This window comes from Rhinoderma darwinii, chromosome 6 (assembly GCF_050947455.1).
Source record: "Rhinoderma darwinii isolate aRhiDar2 chromosome 6, aRhiDar2.hap1, whole genome shotgun sequence".
Classification (NCBI taxonomy): domain Eukaryota; kingdom Metazoa; phylum Chordata; class Amphibia; order Anura; family Rhinodermatidae; genus Rhinoderma; species Rhinoderma darwinii.
The window spans coordinates 42,633,445-42,648,235 of record NC_134692.1 but is presented as its reverse complement, the minus strand read 5'-3'; the positions used below and the strand labels follow the sequence as shown (position 1 = coordinate 42,648,235).

The 14,791-nt window shown below is 41.5% G+C and overlaps 1 protein-coding gene across 3 annotated transcripts in view; it reads right to left on the bottom strand.

Moving 5' to 3' along the window:
* The window catches only part of AGAP1 (ArfGAP with GTPase domain, ankyrin repeat and PH domain 1), a 363,380-nt gene extending 350,056 nt beyond the window's left edge, over positions 1 to 13,324 (bottom strand). For all 3 annotated transcript variants that reach the window (XM_075829607.1, XM_075829608.1, XM_075829609.1), the window contains exons 1-2: positions 12,465 to 13,324; positions 11,877 to 12,074 (exon numbers count right to left, since the gene is read on the bottom strand). In XM_075829607.1, the coding sequence (XP_075685722.1) occupies positions 11,877 to 12,039 (163 nt within the window). In that variant the 5' untranslated portion in view covers positions 12,040 to 12,074; positions 12,465 to 13,324. The remainder of the gene's footprint in view (positions 1 to 11,876; positions 12,075 to 12,464) is intronic.
* Positions 13,325 to 14,791: the final 1,467 nt, after the last annotated feature.

Below are 14,791 nucleotides of genomic sequence, written 5' to 3'. Positions count from 1 at the left end.
AGAACTGGAGAACTGTGTGAATGTGCAGCACAGCGAGTACTCCGCAAACAGATTCACACCTTCTCCTTCCTCCCCTACACAGAGCGGTTGCTAGGCTCTCTCCAATATAAGTGTCCTGGTTTTACCTTTACTTAAAGCTGAAGCATCACTCGGAAATGTATGACCGTAACCAAAAACTCAATTTACTCTATAATAGTTTGTAGTAAACATTACTTTACGTGACTGTGGGTTAAGGGGCATTATGGGGACAGGTTCTGGTATTAAAATCGCTGTCATCTGTTAGTTTAGGGTTCATTTGCACATTGCGGTCTTCAATGCGTTTTTCCGCGTTTTGGTGCACTTTTCAATGTGGTTGCGTTTTATTTACAGCAAACGCATTAAAAAACGCACAATAATGCATGCGTTTTTCAGTTGGATTTTTAACCTCACCTCAACCCAGCTTGTTGCCAAGCAGAAAAATCTGCCGCTAAATTCCCACTGGATTTTAGAGGCGGATTTTTAAATGCAAGTTTTTGATGCAGAAGCAAAAACAGCATTTTTTTCTCTCTTTCATTGATTTAAATTGAAGTTGAGAGGAGGAAACCGCTCCAAGATAGGGCATGATGTTTTTTTTTCTGCAAGCGTCAAAAAATGCATTAAAATCAGTGCCAAAAAACGCCGTATGAACTGGACCTAAGGGTTTAGAGCAGTTGTTGGTAGGGAGACAGGCACTGTCCCACCTTACCATCATCTGGTCCCTCATGTGGCTCACAGAATGACTACAGGTCTACTTTATTAACTTACATTTTACAGACCATGTCTCATGAGTTTTATGGGACCTGTCACCGAACTACTTGCACTTTGACTGGTTTGTTTTCTTTTAAAGTATTTTAGAACTTGGATCAAAAGTTTTAATATCGACCCCCTACTGTAATCCTCATCTTCCAAGCACATTAAAGGCCCATATAGGTTCTAACAACACCTGAAACTGTACAGAAAAGTACTGAGTTAGCCTTTGAGGGTCAATCTAGCATAGTAGTCATTAAAGCAAATTTGATCGTACCAGCAAAGCAGTGGGGTGATGTGCAATTTAAACATTTTGTGCATTTACACTGGGCAATTATTGGAAAAATTGCTTGGAAAAGTATGAATTGTAAGAATAATTGTTAAATGTAAACAGGCCTTTGCCTTTACATTTGATAATCATCTACTCAACTCCATTATTTTTGGGCATGTGGGCTACTGTGAGACTACTAGAGTAGTGATATCTGGCCACTAGATAGCTAGCATCATTCACACAACGGAAATCTAGCAACAGAAATAGATTTAAAGCCAAGAAACAATGACACTTGTTTATAATATACCTTCTATATAATAGTCATGGAACTTTAACATTATGGTATGTTCAGTACAAACATGGCACACGGGTGGCAATAACTAGTTCAAGCACAAGTGAATGCCATGTTTACAAGGGCCTTGAAGCATGGTTGTCTTCAGTGTAGTATTCAGCTGTCAGATATTATATATCAGACTCCTCCAACAACTGAGCACAGAAAACGGAGATGGAGACTAGGAAACTATGACCCTGTTCCAAATTCCACAAAAAGAAAGAGCCTGGAGCTTGAACAGATCACTGACTGGCTCACTGAAAATATGTGACAAACCAACTTTATGTGCCTTAGTTTTGAAGTACCACCGAGAATATTACATTGAAGACCTTGTACCACATGATTTATAAGACAAGATATATACATCTTAATTTAGGCCTTACGCACATGGACCTGCCATGTGTAGGAGGATGTATGGAGGCATACGGAGTTCCTCCGGCGTCTTACTATAGAGCCGTAACATGGTGCTCTCTGTGGGGTGGCATTAAAGGGTTATACTTTCCTCGAAGCAATGATTCCAGGGCAAAATATCTACTCAACATGGTGTCTGATGGAATATTTCACGTATAAAATTTAAGCCATACGGAAGTACAGTAGGGGCTCAGTGGCTGTACGGTGCTATAATACAGAAATGTGCCAAAGTCCTTACATTCACAATGGCTGTGGAAAAAACAATATCAAAATATTGACACCTCAACCCTTACACAGGACACTGCATCAAATATCAAACCAATTGGTATTCGCTAGACTGTGGTCACATGTCAATTTGCTTTTACTGCTGCAATTTTGTGAAAATCACTTAAAAAAATGATTTGATCGTAACGCGTGAATCCAACTACCATACCCTTAGCTTTATTTTATTAAAGGAACATATAAATAAATGATAAAAGAAAATAGGAGATAAACTTGCTCATTCTGTTTGTCACACTGAATGATTTTCTGCATGTACCTGAAACAAACTTGTAGAAATCCTGCAGAGAACACAGGTTAACTTCCTGCAGATCTGTTCCATTTTCCTCTGGTGAACAGCTGAGGGAGCACACTTGCAGGGCTTAGAAATCTGTGTGTCTTACTGCAGACAGGGCATTGTCTCCTGCTGCAGCCAGTTGTCTTACAGCCAAACACATGATTGTGAGGAAAAGGAGGGAGGGAAATGGCTAATCTCCAGGAGCATATAGAGAACCTTTAAGTATTTCTCAGTATTAACTGCAATATGAGACAAAATAAGATCAAAGGAAAGAAGAAAATGATGGGAGGAAGTGCTGGGGTATTTATTTATTTTTACCTTTTTGTGCATTTTGTATATTTAGGGTTTCTCTAAAAATATAAAGCTCCTTTATGCTGAATCTTCCATTTACCTCTCTTTAGATATGTTAGAACCATTGATGAGTGTCTGAGTTATGATCCATACCAATCACTAGACCAAATGTGCTCCCGCTGCCACGCCCAATTACCTTTATGGCTGCCTCATCATTCCCATACACCAAACGATGCCATTTATCTATCGTTTAAATGATAACTTAAATTATTAAATGTAACTATTGAAGTAGTATCGTTCACTCAGGATAAGACACAGACTAAAACAAAAATATCAAAAACCCCTAATGTAAATAAATGACTATGTGTGCTAAGATATAGTTAAACGGTTATTCAAATTTCACACATTTTTGGCATATCCTGTGGATATCCAGTTCTGGGACCCGCACCTATAATGAAGAACGGGGGTCACACGACCCGCCTGGTGGGGTGGCCACTAATTCTAGATGGGAACTAAGTGGATAAGTGGCCACGCAAGTGCGCGTCTTCTCTATTCTAATAAAAGTTTTAATACCATTGCTATCGTAGAGTCCGCACCACACCATGATATTTGGTAAGTAAGCGTCTCCACCCTCACAGTATATAGAAGCTCCGGTTATGCTTAATCTGAAAGTGCTATATAAACATCCCAAATCATCAGGCTACTGCTAACTGTAAATGCATACAATAAAAAATAGTAACAGAAAAGAATATAAATCACAGAAAACATTTTAAAAACACTCAGGGGAACACTACTTTTAAGGCCTCATGCACACGGCCGTGCCCGTAATCATGGTCCACGATAACGGGCACGGCCGGCCACGTACAGCCACCTGCATTTTCGGCCCGTGCTCCCATACAAAGCATGGGAGCACGGTCTGTAAAAAGCAAAAGATAGGACATGTCCTATCTTTTGCTGAAGCTTTCCACGGCCCGGAAACCTTCCCGCAAATATACGGAAAGGTGTCTGTGGACAATAGAAGTGAATTGATCCGTAATTGCGGACCGTAATTACGGACAAATTCTACGGTCATCTGCATGGAGCCTTACTGATGACAAACACCTGTCATTCAAATCTGGAATAACTTGGTCCACTCAGTACAAATCCATTAATATCTTGTGATCACTGCCCTAGAGTAAAAACTAGATGCCTTGATCTTCTGTAAAAACCCATTGGACTTGTATATTTGCTGCTCTACACTATACGCCATCTATAATAATTCTGTGAACAGCGACTTTCAGGATAGCGGCTGTATATACAGGAGCCTGCAAACTGATAATGGTGCAACTCTGCAGCAGATTTTAGATCATCCCCTTAATCTAAACGTGGATTCAAGAATATGTTTACAACTGCTCTGATTTTCTTAATGGGAAATGCTGACTCAGGCATCTATTCATTACACCATCTGTTGTGGGATTTTAGGAGAACTACATTATCGTGTTTTAGTACAGGCAACACCATGAAATTTCGCTTTTGTGGACAAAGGGCAGTGAACTTAGCAGAACCTGTTCTACCTCTAGTGAGACTTCTTATATCACCTGCCTGAGTGACACATATTATAAATGGTTAGGCCTCCAGGACTTATTAGCCTGTACAGTCCTGCTACCAAACAGATGTAATACAATATGATGGCCATGTTTAAAGTAGATGTCCAGAACTGAACAGGACAAGATCTGCCATGATGTTGCCTTTCAGTCAATTCTTCATTCGTCACATTTCCACGATAGGAGGTTTCATCCAGCTTTGGACCAGGCACCATAAGACTACGATTTCATACTCTAATTTACAGGTTTTTGTGGATGTTTTTTCCTTATTGACTTCAATGCGGAAAGTCCATATTAATGAAAAGTTCATGTGTATTTCCATCATCCAGTTTTCAGTAAGAAACTACAAGTACAATTTTCTTGAACCCGTTCTAAATAAAAAAAAACTTGGAATAAGGTAAGGCGTGAGGGGCCCCATGCACACGACCTTATATTCGGTCATAATTATGGCCCCATTCAGTTTTGTTGACCGCGGACACCTTTCCGTATTGCCACGGATGGGTGTCCGTGCCATAGAACTGTGCCGGGAATTATCAGTTTTTTCATGTTTTACCGACCGTATTCCCATAGTTTGTAGGGGAGCATGGGCCGAAAATGCGGGCGGTCGGCGGCGGCCGGCCGTGCCCGCAATCGTGGGTCATGGTTGCGGGCACAGACGTGTGCATTGGGCCTGAGGTATCATTTTTACAGTTTTTGTACCTCAACTGCATAGCTACAGCAGAAGCAACATTCAAGGAGCCTTCTATTTACATGCTTTTAGATGTATATTAAAACGCAGTGATACCACTTCCTCACTTTCTAAGCCACATTCACACGTTCAAAAGTTTGGCAGAAAAAAATCAGCACGGAATAAAGAACATGCTGCGTAATTAACTTTATTGAATTGCAATGAGGCTAATCCGTGTGGACAATTCGCAAAATAAAGCAAAAAGTTTTAGCTGTGGATCTTCTTTCCTACTGTAAATCCGTGCCATGTGAACATGGCCTAACAGTTCACTCAATTAGAATTTGGTGAAACTTCAAAAGTGCCTAAATTCTGCCAGGTTATATAAAGTATATGTAGTACAATAATATAAACTCCCATTTGAATGCATACATGTGTATAGTTATAATCTTCCTGCAGAACACATTACAAACAACTCAAAGAGCTCAATACAAACAAATGCAAGCACCAGGATTATACTTTACAACATCGAGGAAATTTCAACAAGGTCATTACCCCTACAACATTATTCATGGACAGATGCAAAAGCAGGTGGGGCAAGTGTCAACATTTTCGTGATTCTTTGAAACCATGTAGCCTAAAGTACAATGCTTCCTGACAATACAAGCTGCAGAGAATTAAACAGGAAGTATGTGCTTTCTATAACAAATAAACCTTCCCTCTGGTAACCTGTTCATCAGCACTTGTAGATAATACAATGCTCTAGGCCCTGCTGTAGGCTGCAAAGGCCATAATATATGAATGCATATAGCATTCTTGCAACAGCTTTATAAAAAATAAAAATAAAAAATAAAAAAAACACACAAAAAAATAGGGCCACACGTTTTAATATGAGATTCTCATTATGTTATTTTAAGCAAAAACAGTGGACCAGATCGCAGGAAAGGAAACGCTATCCATACTATCCTCATACCTTCCATATAAAACAAAACAGAGAATCAAAATAGGATGTGTGACTTGAGCTTAAAGGGGTTGTCCACTTTCTTAAAACTAATGACCTATCCACAGGATAGGTTATCAGCATTTGATCAATGCGTGTCTGACATCCTGACCCCGCACCGATCCGCAACTCCGGCTGCCTCCGTGAACGCGATGAAGTAGTTGGACCCGGAAGCGGATGGCTCCAACCACTGCTTAGCGGCCATTCAGCAGAACTGCAGCTCGGCCGCTATTCTTGGACCGGAACCATCTGCTTTCGGTAATATCGTCCGGCGCCCGGTGGCCGCCAGATTGGCGGATCGGTGCAGGGTCCGGATGTCGGACACGCACCGATCATATACTGATGACCTATCCAGTGGATAGGTCATCAGTTTTCAGAAAGTGGGCAACCCCTTTAAATGTGTTTTCCCATAATAAATATTTGTCACCTATCCACAGGAGAGGTGATAAATATCTGATCGGTGGGGGTCCCGACCACTGGGAGCCCCAGCATTTGCAGGAACAGACTTACCTTGCAGTTTCTGGGAGCCCCATATGAATGGATTGGTACTGCGCATGCTCGACCACCGCTCCATTTATTTCTACGGGGCTGCCGAAGATAACACTTGACATTTCATGAAAGTTGTCAGAATCCGTCTATTTTAGCAAGATCGGCTAACATCTAATGTGTATGCTCAGCCAACAGCTATCACCTGTGACTCTTCCATTAACAATTCCTTGGGTAAGAAAGAGGAAAGGAGAGCAACTGCGGCTGTTGGGACAACGAAAAATAGAGCATGTTGGATTTCAACATGCCTGATTTTTTTTTGTTCTTGTGGGAGATAAGCTGATGCCAGAAGTGTCTTAAAGAGGCTCTGTCACCACATTATAAGTGTCCTATCTCCTACATAAGGAGATAGGCGCTGTAATGTAGGTGACAGCAGTGCTTTTTATTTAAAAAAAAAACTATTTCACATTTTCACCACATTAGCAGCGATTTTAGCTTTATGCTAATGAGTTTCTCAAAGGACAACTGGGCGTGTTTTACGATTGACCAAGTGGGCGTTGTACAGAGGAGTGTATGACGCTGACCAACAGTGACCAATCAGCATCATACACTTCTCTCCATTCATTTAGTCAGCGCATAGGGATCCTTTTAGATCAGTATGTGCTGCCTTATACGAACACATTAACAATACTGAAGTGTTTAGACAGTGAATAGACATTCCCGAAACTCATTAGCATAAAGCTAAAATTGCTAATAACGTGGTGAAAATAGATCTTTTTTTTTTTTTTTAAATAAAAAGCACTGCTGTCCCCTACATTATAGCGCCCATCTCCTTATGTAGGAGATAGGGCACTTATAATGTGATGACAGAGACTCTTTAAGGCCCTTTTACACGAACCAATGATCGGGTGCCCCGATAATTGTCCTGTGTAAACAGGGAAGCGATCAGCTGATCAAAGAAGAAACGCTCGCTCGTCGGCTGATCGAAAAATGGTCGCTAGTAGGCAGCACATCATCCCGTGTACGCAAAGGATGTGCTGCCATTAACATGCAAAATGTATGAGAATGAACGATCATATTAATGATCGCTCATCTCCATTCTTGTAATTATAGCTCCGTTTTAACGGAGCAAGAGAGCACCAATCTACATGCTGTATTGTTGATCATCAGTTGTTTTAACGGGCAGTGTAAAACGACCTTTACTTCTCTGGGGCTTACTCCTATCAACCCATTGAAATATACATAAATGCAACGTTCTTTAAACGCTACATAAGATTTCTTGTTTGTCATAAATCCTAAAAGTGCTGATAGTGAGGTGCTGCACTATGATGAGACTTTAAATTCTATAGTAAGAAATAGCCATTTTGACAAGCAGGTGCTGCCACAGAGGGTGACAGGATTTACACACAACTGCTGGTCGCAGTCAATGTCTTCTGCACATTAACAGCTGATCAAATAGAAGTAAATATAGGAACAGCTAAAACAGTCATCTGCACTTTCAGAGACTACTGCTTGATAAACTTGTATGACTTCTAGTACATTTGGAGATACACACCGTCATAAAACTGCTGACTCAAAACGAGAAAACGGTCTCCTAATCTCCTTTTCTACATTCCGCTGACAGTCCAAAAGCCAAAAACAATATACAACTAATGTGTTAAAGCAAGAATACACAGCTCAAGTAGTATTAACTTATATAGGCTATGTTCATACCACTTTTATGGCCTACGTCAGATGTATACGGTAAAATTCTCATAGGCTTCCATTGTGCAGACGTATGACAGAAGTGTGTCAGGGGAAATGTAGAATTACATACCGACCATTCAAATGAATGGCTATTCATGTAATTCATTGATGTAGCTACCAGGGTCACCTAAGCAGGAGCCATTCTGGCATAGCAGCTCTTCCTAATAGGACATGTGAACAGGGTTTGTCATCCTGATATTTGTGTAGTATAATTTAGTATATACTTTTTACAAGGCTGATCCAAATAACATTCAAGGCCATTGTATACTATATAAGAAAAAATACTTTGGATTTCAGACCTGATCAATTTGCAGGGACAACAAAAATAATTTTGTGAATCAGCCAGAAAGTTTTCACTCATGGTCACATTTTTGTGATACAGGTGTACAATTCCATACAGGTTTTGGGATAGTAGATGACTTGTCTCACCTTTGAAAGGATGACTCCTTTCACACTACAGGCCTGGCTCAGATTTAATGTGCAGATACCAGGTGTTCTTCCTCTGATGTCTGTATGGAAACCATGACAGCGCTGACGTATACAGTGGTAACAGGTAGATAGAATACGAGTCAGATGTTTGCACATCACCATACATTGAAAAAAACTATTCCATGGGTAAATTATCAATAGTTTATAGAACATATCGAAGCAGCCAAAGCACGCATCCATTAGTGAGGGCAAAGACAGAACACATCTTGCCTAGTCCAAATCTTGTTTCAAAGAGAATGTATTACCAGAAGCACAAAGAATGGCCATAAAAACAGCACTCACCCTTAGCGGTGTGCATGGCCGTGATTTGCGGCTCGGACGGCCAAGGAAAGTCAGCCGCGAGGCTGCCCGCAAATCGTGGGCCGTGCACATTTCTATGAGCCTGGACCGAAAAATACGTCCGTAATAAGACATGTCCTATCTTTTTGCGGTCCAGGCTCACGAGCAATGCACGGACCGTGGAAACCACAGTCGTGTGCGTGGGCCAATAGAGATGAATTGCGGCCGTAAAAACACATTCGTGGGTATGGGGCCTTTGGGCAGGAACACACACACACACAACGTATTCAGTGCGGATACACTGCATCAAGCTGCGCAGCATATAGGCCCTGAACACCGCAGGGAATGCCGTCCGGAAAATTGCACGACATCGAGACGAGATTTGTTGAAATCTCACCCACACTGCTGCTACTATAAAACTGATTTTCTGCAATAAATCCGTTGCGGAAAATCCGCAGTGTTTACGCTGTGTCTTTTCGTACCCTTAAGGAGGACCGGTCACCTCTAAAGACATGTCTGTTTTAGTAAATTATTGCATTTTCTATGAAATTATAATTCTGGAACAGCTTTTCTTATAATTGACCGTTGAGCTGTTCCTCTGTTATTCCTCCTAGAAATGTATGAATAAATTGATAACTGGGTGTTACCAGTGGGGGGGGGGGGGGGGGTGTCCCTTGAAAGAATGTCAATGTCCAATCAGGGCAGACAGGAGAATGGTAACACCCAGTTGTCAATTTGTTCAGAAATTTCTAGTAGTTATAATAGAGGAACTGCACCATGCAAAGTTCTCAGAAAATATGATTCAGATTTGTTATTTCATGGAGAATACAAGGATTTACTAAAAATAGACATGTCAGGAGAAGCGACAGGTGCTCTTTAAGGCAAATCCAAGTGCATGGAGCCCATACACAGCCATAGGCAGACAGTATGCTGCTGTATGGTAATACGTCCAGGAGATTTCATCCTGTGCACGTGTGAACATGCAAATCAAATAATTCTAGGTCAGCAAAATCCACTAGAACTAAATACAAAGATAACCCCTCTAAACCATAAAACAAGGTGGGGGAAAATATATTTGGCCAACAGTCATCACTGACAAGCAGAATACATCCGATTTCCAAAAAGAAAGTAAGACTGCAACACTATTTTCAAATTACGCCCTGCAGACCTGTCAGCAAAACAAAGATGTGTAGAACAACATGCGTCTGCCAGCAAGTTTCATGACAATCTGCATCTATAGTGCATTTCAATAATAACATTATATTGTCATTTATTATGAAATTCCTTAATATAAGTAGCTCTAAAGGTCTGGAGATAGGAGAATATCTCAGGAACATACCTTGCATCCTCCTGAAAACTGTTATTTTATGGGCCGAGAAACCATCAGCACAATTTTATCTTACGCCGGGATCACATGCTTAAACAGTGCCATGTTTTAGGTTTTATATCTTTCTTTTATCCAAAACTAAAAGTGCTTCCTTTATAATTAATTTTTTACGATCACGTCCATAAATTGTTGCCTGCTAAATCGAATGCCATATAAACACTTGATTTTCCACCAATTTAACCTTAGACTGAAAAATTTTATCCAGAAGGCTCTGTTTACACAGGCTTTGTGGCTTTCGTTGGAAGTACATGCTGGCGACGTATATGTCCGACGGAGGCCAGTGACGGTTGCCATACAGTCAGAAGATATAGTTTAGACAGCACTCCCTTTAAGTGTAGAAAGAGGCTTTGCGGGTGCAAATTCCATGGTTGGTTGACCCTTCTCCACCAAAAAGTTCAGACAAAAATAAAGACTGGACAACACTCCAAAACAGGTGATATGCTTTGTGGTCTTTTATTGAAGATCCATAATACAAAACTACTGCTGGTGCAAGTTTCCATAATGGAACATTATCCTACGGATTCCAGAAGCAACATTTCAGGTTTGGACACCCTTCTGTTTTCCCGGCATATACGTTAAACGCCTAAGAAACCTCTGTATAGATACCACATCAGAACAGATTTTCTCCCTAAACTAACGATACATCATTGAAAAAAAACATGTTGAATAAAAAAAAGTTTACTCTGTCTGTTTTCAAATGGTACCTATACAGAACAAACACTGTAATTGTACTGAACACAATACAGAACCATACTAAACAAGACTACGGTACATGGGACTTCACTGGTGCAGTTTGCGTATCCATACACGGTATTCTACTGCATTTTGCATACGGTCATGTACATGAGGCTGTCTAGGCCTTACCATTAACCCTGGAGAGCATAATATCGCCAGACACGTAAAACTTGAAATTTTAAATTACTGGATAAACACAAAAGGAAATGTTGCAAGCCATGTATTTTTCAGCAAAGGAAGCAAAATGTATGTGGAATGCTACATGGAATATCCGAGATAGTCCTAATATATTCAAGACCACGCACAGAATAATTGAAGTTCACAGCAAATATTTACAGCAATCTGCATTCCACTGCTCTCACTGGTGCATACTAAACATTGTTCACAGTTAATACTTTTTATGGAATTGTTCTTTTAACAATGAGCTAATGGGGAGGTCTTGAGAAAACCCTGGGGACACAAGCATATTCCTGCCCCTCTGCACACACACATACCAGCTCAATAAACACCATAAAAAAAATGAATACTTTACTGCAGAATAAGCATGTTATGCTCAGGTTGCTTTGGTAGAGCAGCGGTTAAATGAAAATGCCTGTAGCAATATAAACATAATGATACTACCTACAAATATTAACGCCTCCACATGGAATAGGTCGACTGACATCACACATTAGAAGTTATATTACAAGATATTACATAGTGATGCTTTAAGACAGCTAGCAATGAATTAGTTAAATGGTAAGTGCTTTTTGACAATCCACACAATGAACTACATAAGTATACATTTAACATAAATGTGTATAAAAAAAAAAAAACAACACACAACAGTATTCAAAAGAGTGACAACATCCCAGGTGACCACACAAGCAGTGGAACTCTTACCTTCTATGGCTATAACATGCTCTCGGATTTGGTTCTGCAGTGCAGGTTCATCAAGCCGCTCCAAGAGTTCATATATTGAGTAGATATTTGGGTGCACAGATTCAAATCGCTGGATTTCAGCCCGAATGGCCGCCGAGTTGGCCAGCTGCTGCTGGTAGTTCATCTTTCCAAGGCTGGGGAAGGCCTCACATATCCACCCTGGGGGTGCAATGTAATATATGTAGGGTAGATATATAAAAGGACGCAAAGTGCCAGGGTGAAGTGATGGGGGACAGTGGTTAGTGAGAATCAGTAAATAAAATGATAAAAGAATCAAGGGATAATGTCTAATACCATATGTGGAAGGAAATCAGAAAATAATTGGCAATGTGGATGTGAAAATCTTGACATGTGCTCGCATTGGGAATACAATATCAAGCCCTGTCAATGGATGTGGCAGCTAATCTTTATTGGTATATTACAGGACACATGCTACATCTATAAGGTCATATGAGGGACATGACTGCAATCTGACAGACATCTTATTATTTGTTATAAGACATATCTGGTTGGTAGATCTGCTAAGGCTGGCACATGGGTAACAATTACCTGGTAGAGGCAGTGGTGAATATGCGGCTCAGGATATTTGAACTGGTACTGCAAAATGACAGTGTAGGGGAAAGGGGGGCAAGAAAGAGAAAATGAAGAGAATATGAATGAGAGGAGGCTGTTCAAAAGAATGGCATAGTAAAAGCAGGGAAAATAAATGAATATGTATTAGGGAGGTAGTCAGATGAAAGGAAATAGGGAGGGCAAGCTGAGTGGAGAGGGGTCATCTGATGGCAAGCACAGTGCACCAAAGGGGGTGATAAGCTACACAAGATTCGATGATCCAAACGGGTAACTAAGGTGTTGAGAAAAGAAGAGCAGAGTAGGAAAGGCTAATGGAACGTGGAGTGCATAGGGGGTGATCTAATGGAACGTTGAGTATATAGGGGGTGATCTAATGGAACGTTGGGTGTACATGGGGTGATCTTATGGAACGTTGGGTGTATAGTGGGTGATCTTATGGAACGTTGCGTATGTATAGGTGATCTGATGGAACGTTGAATGTATAGGGGGTGATCTAAGTGAACGTTAGGTGTACGGGGGTGATCTAAGTGAACGTTAGGTGTATAGGGGGTGATCTAATGGAACGCTGGGTGTATGGGGACGGTGATCTGATGGAAGACAGAGTGTACTGGGGTAGGCAAGGGCTGCAGCCGGCAGGAGAACGTAGTCCCGATCTTTTAGCTTTCCCCCATGCTGTAACGAAGCACAGTCTGTCCGTCGCCCCATGTACTGACTGTCTCCGGTGAGTGGTGGAGCTTCCAGTGCCGTTTCCCTGGTTGTCTCTTTCTATTCCCTGCAAGACGGTGTCCCGATCCTGCTGTGTTTTCCTCTCTTCCTCCGTGAGTCTCTTCCCTTCGCTTCTCCTCCTCCTCCTCTCAGCCTCTCCTTCCTGTCTCCTCCCCCACCCTCCTGCATCACACTCAGAGGGTCTCCTGCAGCACACTGACACTGGAGCAGTCACTTGGCGGACACTTGTGTGTGATCTGTAGCATGGGATTACCGACGATCTACATGGTGTTCGACAACCCTGTCTAGTAGTATGTTCAGTGACTGCACTTCTACTCATCATATGAACGCGATCATAAAGCACAAATGCTTGATGTAATGGGTTTTCAATCATCTTCTTTGATGGCATATCATTTACACAGGCCAGAACAATGTGAATGGTTAGGATATGCTTCCTGGGACCGACCACTACTCCCCCCTAATCTGAGGGTACTGGTCCCTGTTCTTGGAGGACAGGGCGATTAACTGACCCACCATAAGGCTATGTTCACAAGTGGCAGATTTGTTGCAGAAATTTCTGGGACTGGGATTTTTCCTTTCCATACATCTGAACAGGTTTTGCATAGATTTCTGCAAACCCTAAGTCCTTGTTCATACAGTGCAGATTTTCCATGCATTTTTCTAAGCCACAATTAGAATTGGATCCAGGAGAGCAGATCTATAAGGCCTTTCTTTATACATTTCTTATGTTTAGGTTCCGTTCCTGGTTTTGGCTTAAAAAAAAATACATGCAAAATCTGCAGTAAATCACACTGTGGGACTAAGGCCTTAAAGGGGTCGTCCAGGTTTTTTTTTTTATACTGATGACCTATCTTGTGGATAGGCCATCAGTATGTGATCGGTGGGGGTCCGACACACAGACCCTGCACCGATCAGCTGTATAATAAAAACGTTTTCCACTTTTTATCTTTTAGTATATGTTCACACTTGGCAGATTTAAAAAAGGGTTGTCCAGGTTGGGGGGCTGTTTTTTTTATATTGATGAGTTATCCACAGGGTAGATCATCAGTATATGATCAGTGGGCTATATAAGGGTATGTTCACACGCCCTATTTACGGACGTAATTCGGGCGTTTTAACCTCGAATTACGTCCGAAAATACAGCACCAAAGCATCGGCAAACATCTGCCCATTCATTTGAATGGGTCTTACGATGTTCTGTGCCGACGGTCATTTTTTTTACGCGCCATGGAAAAACAGCTCCAATTACGTCCGTAATGGACGCAGCGAAAGACGCCTGCACATGCCATTACGTCTGAAATTTCGGAGCTGTTTTCTCCTGAAAACAGCTCCGTGATTTCAGCCGTTACGGACGTGTACGTGTGAACATACCCTTACAGTCAAGCTGGGTTACTGCAGCTGTGCTCCTGTTCACTTGAATAGGAGCAGAGCTACAGCACAGCCGCTATACAGTGGTTGGAGCCTTCTGTTTCCGACTTCGACCCTGCATAGCTTCCAGCCCCCGGTGGCAGCCAGAACGGCTGATTGGGGCAGGGTCCGGGTGTCGGATTCTGTGGATAGGTCATCAGTATAAAAAA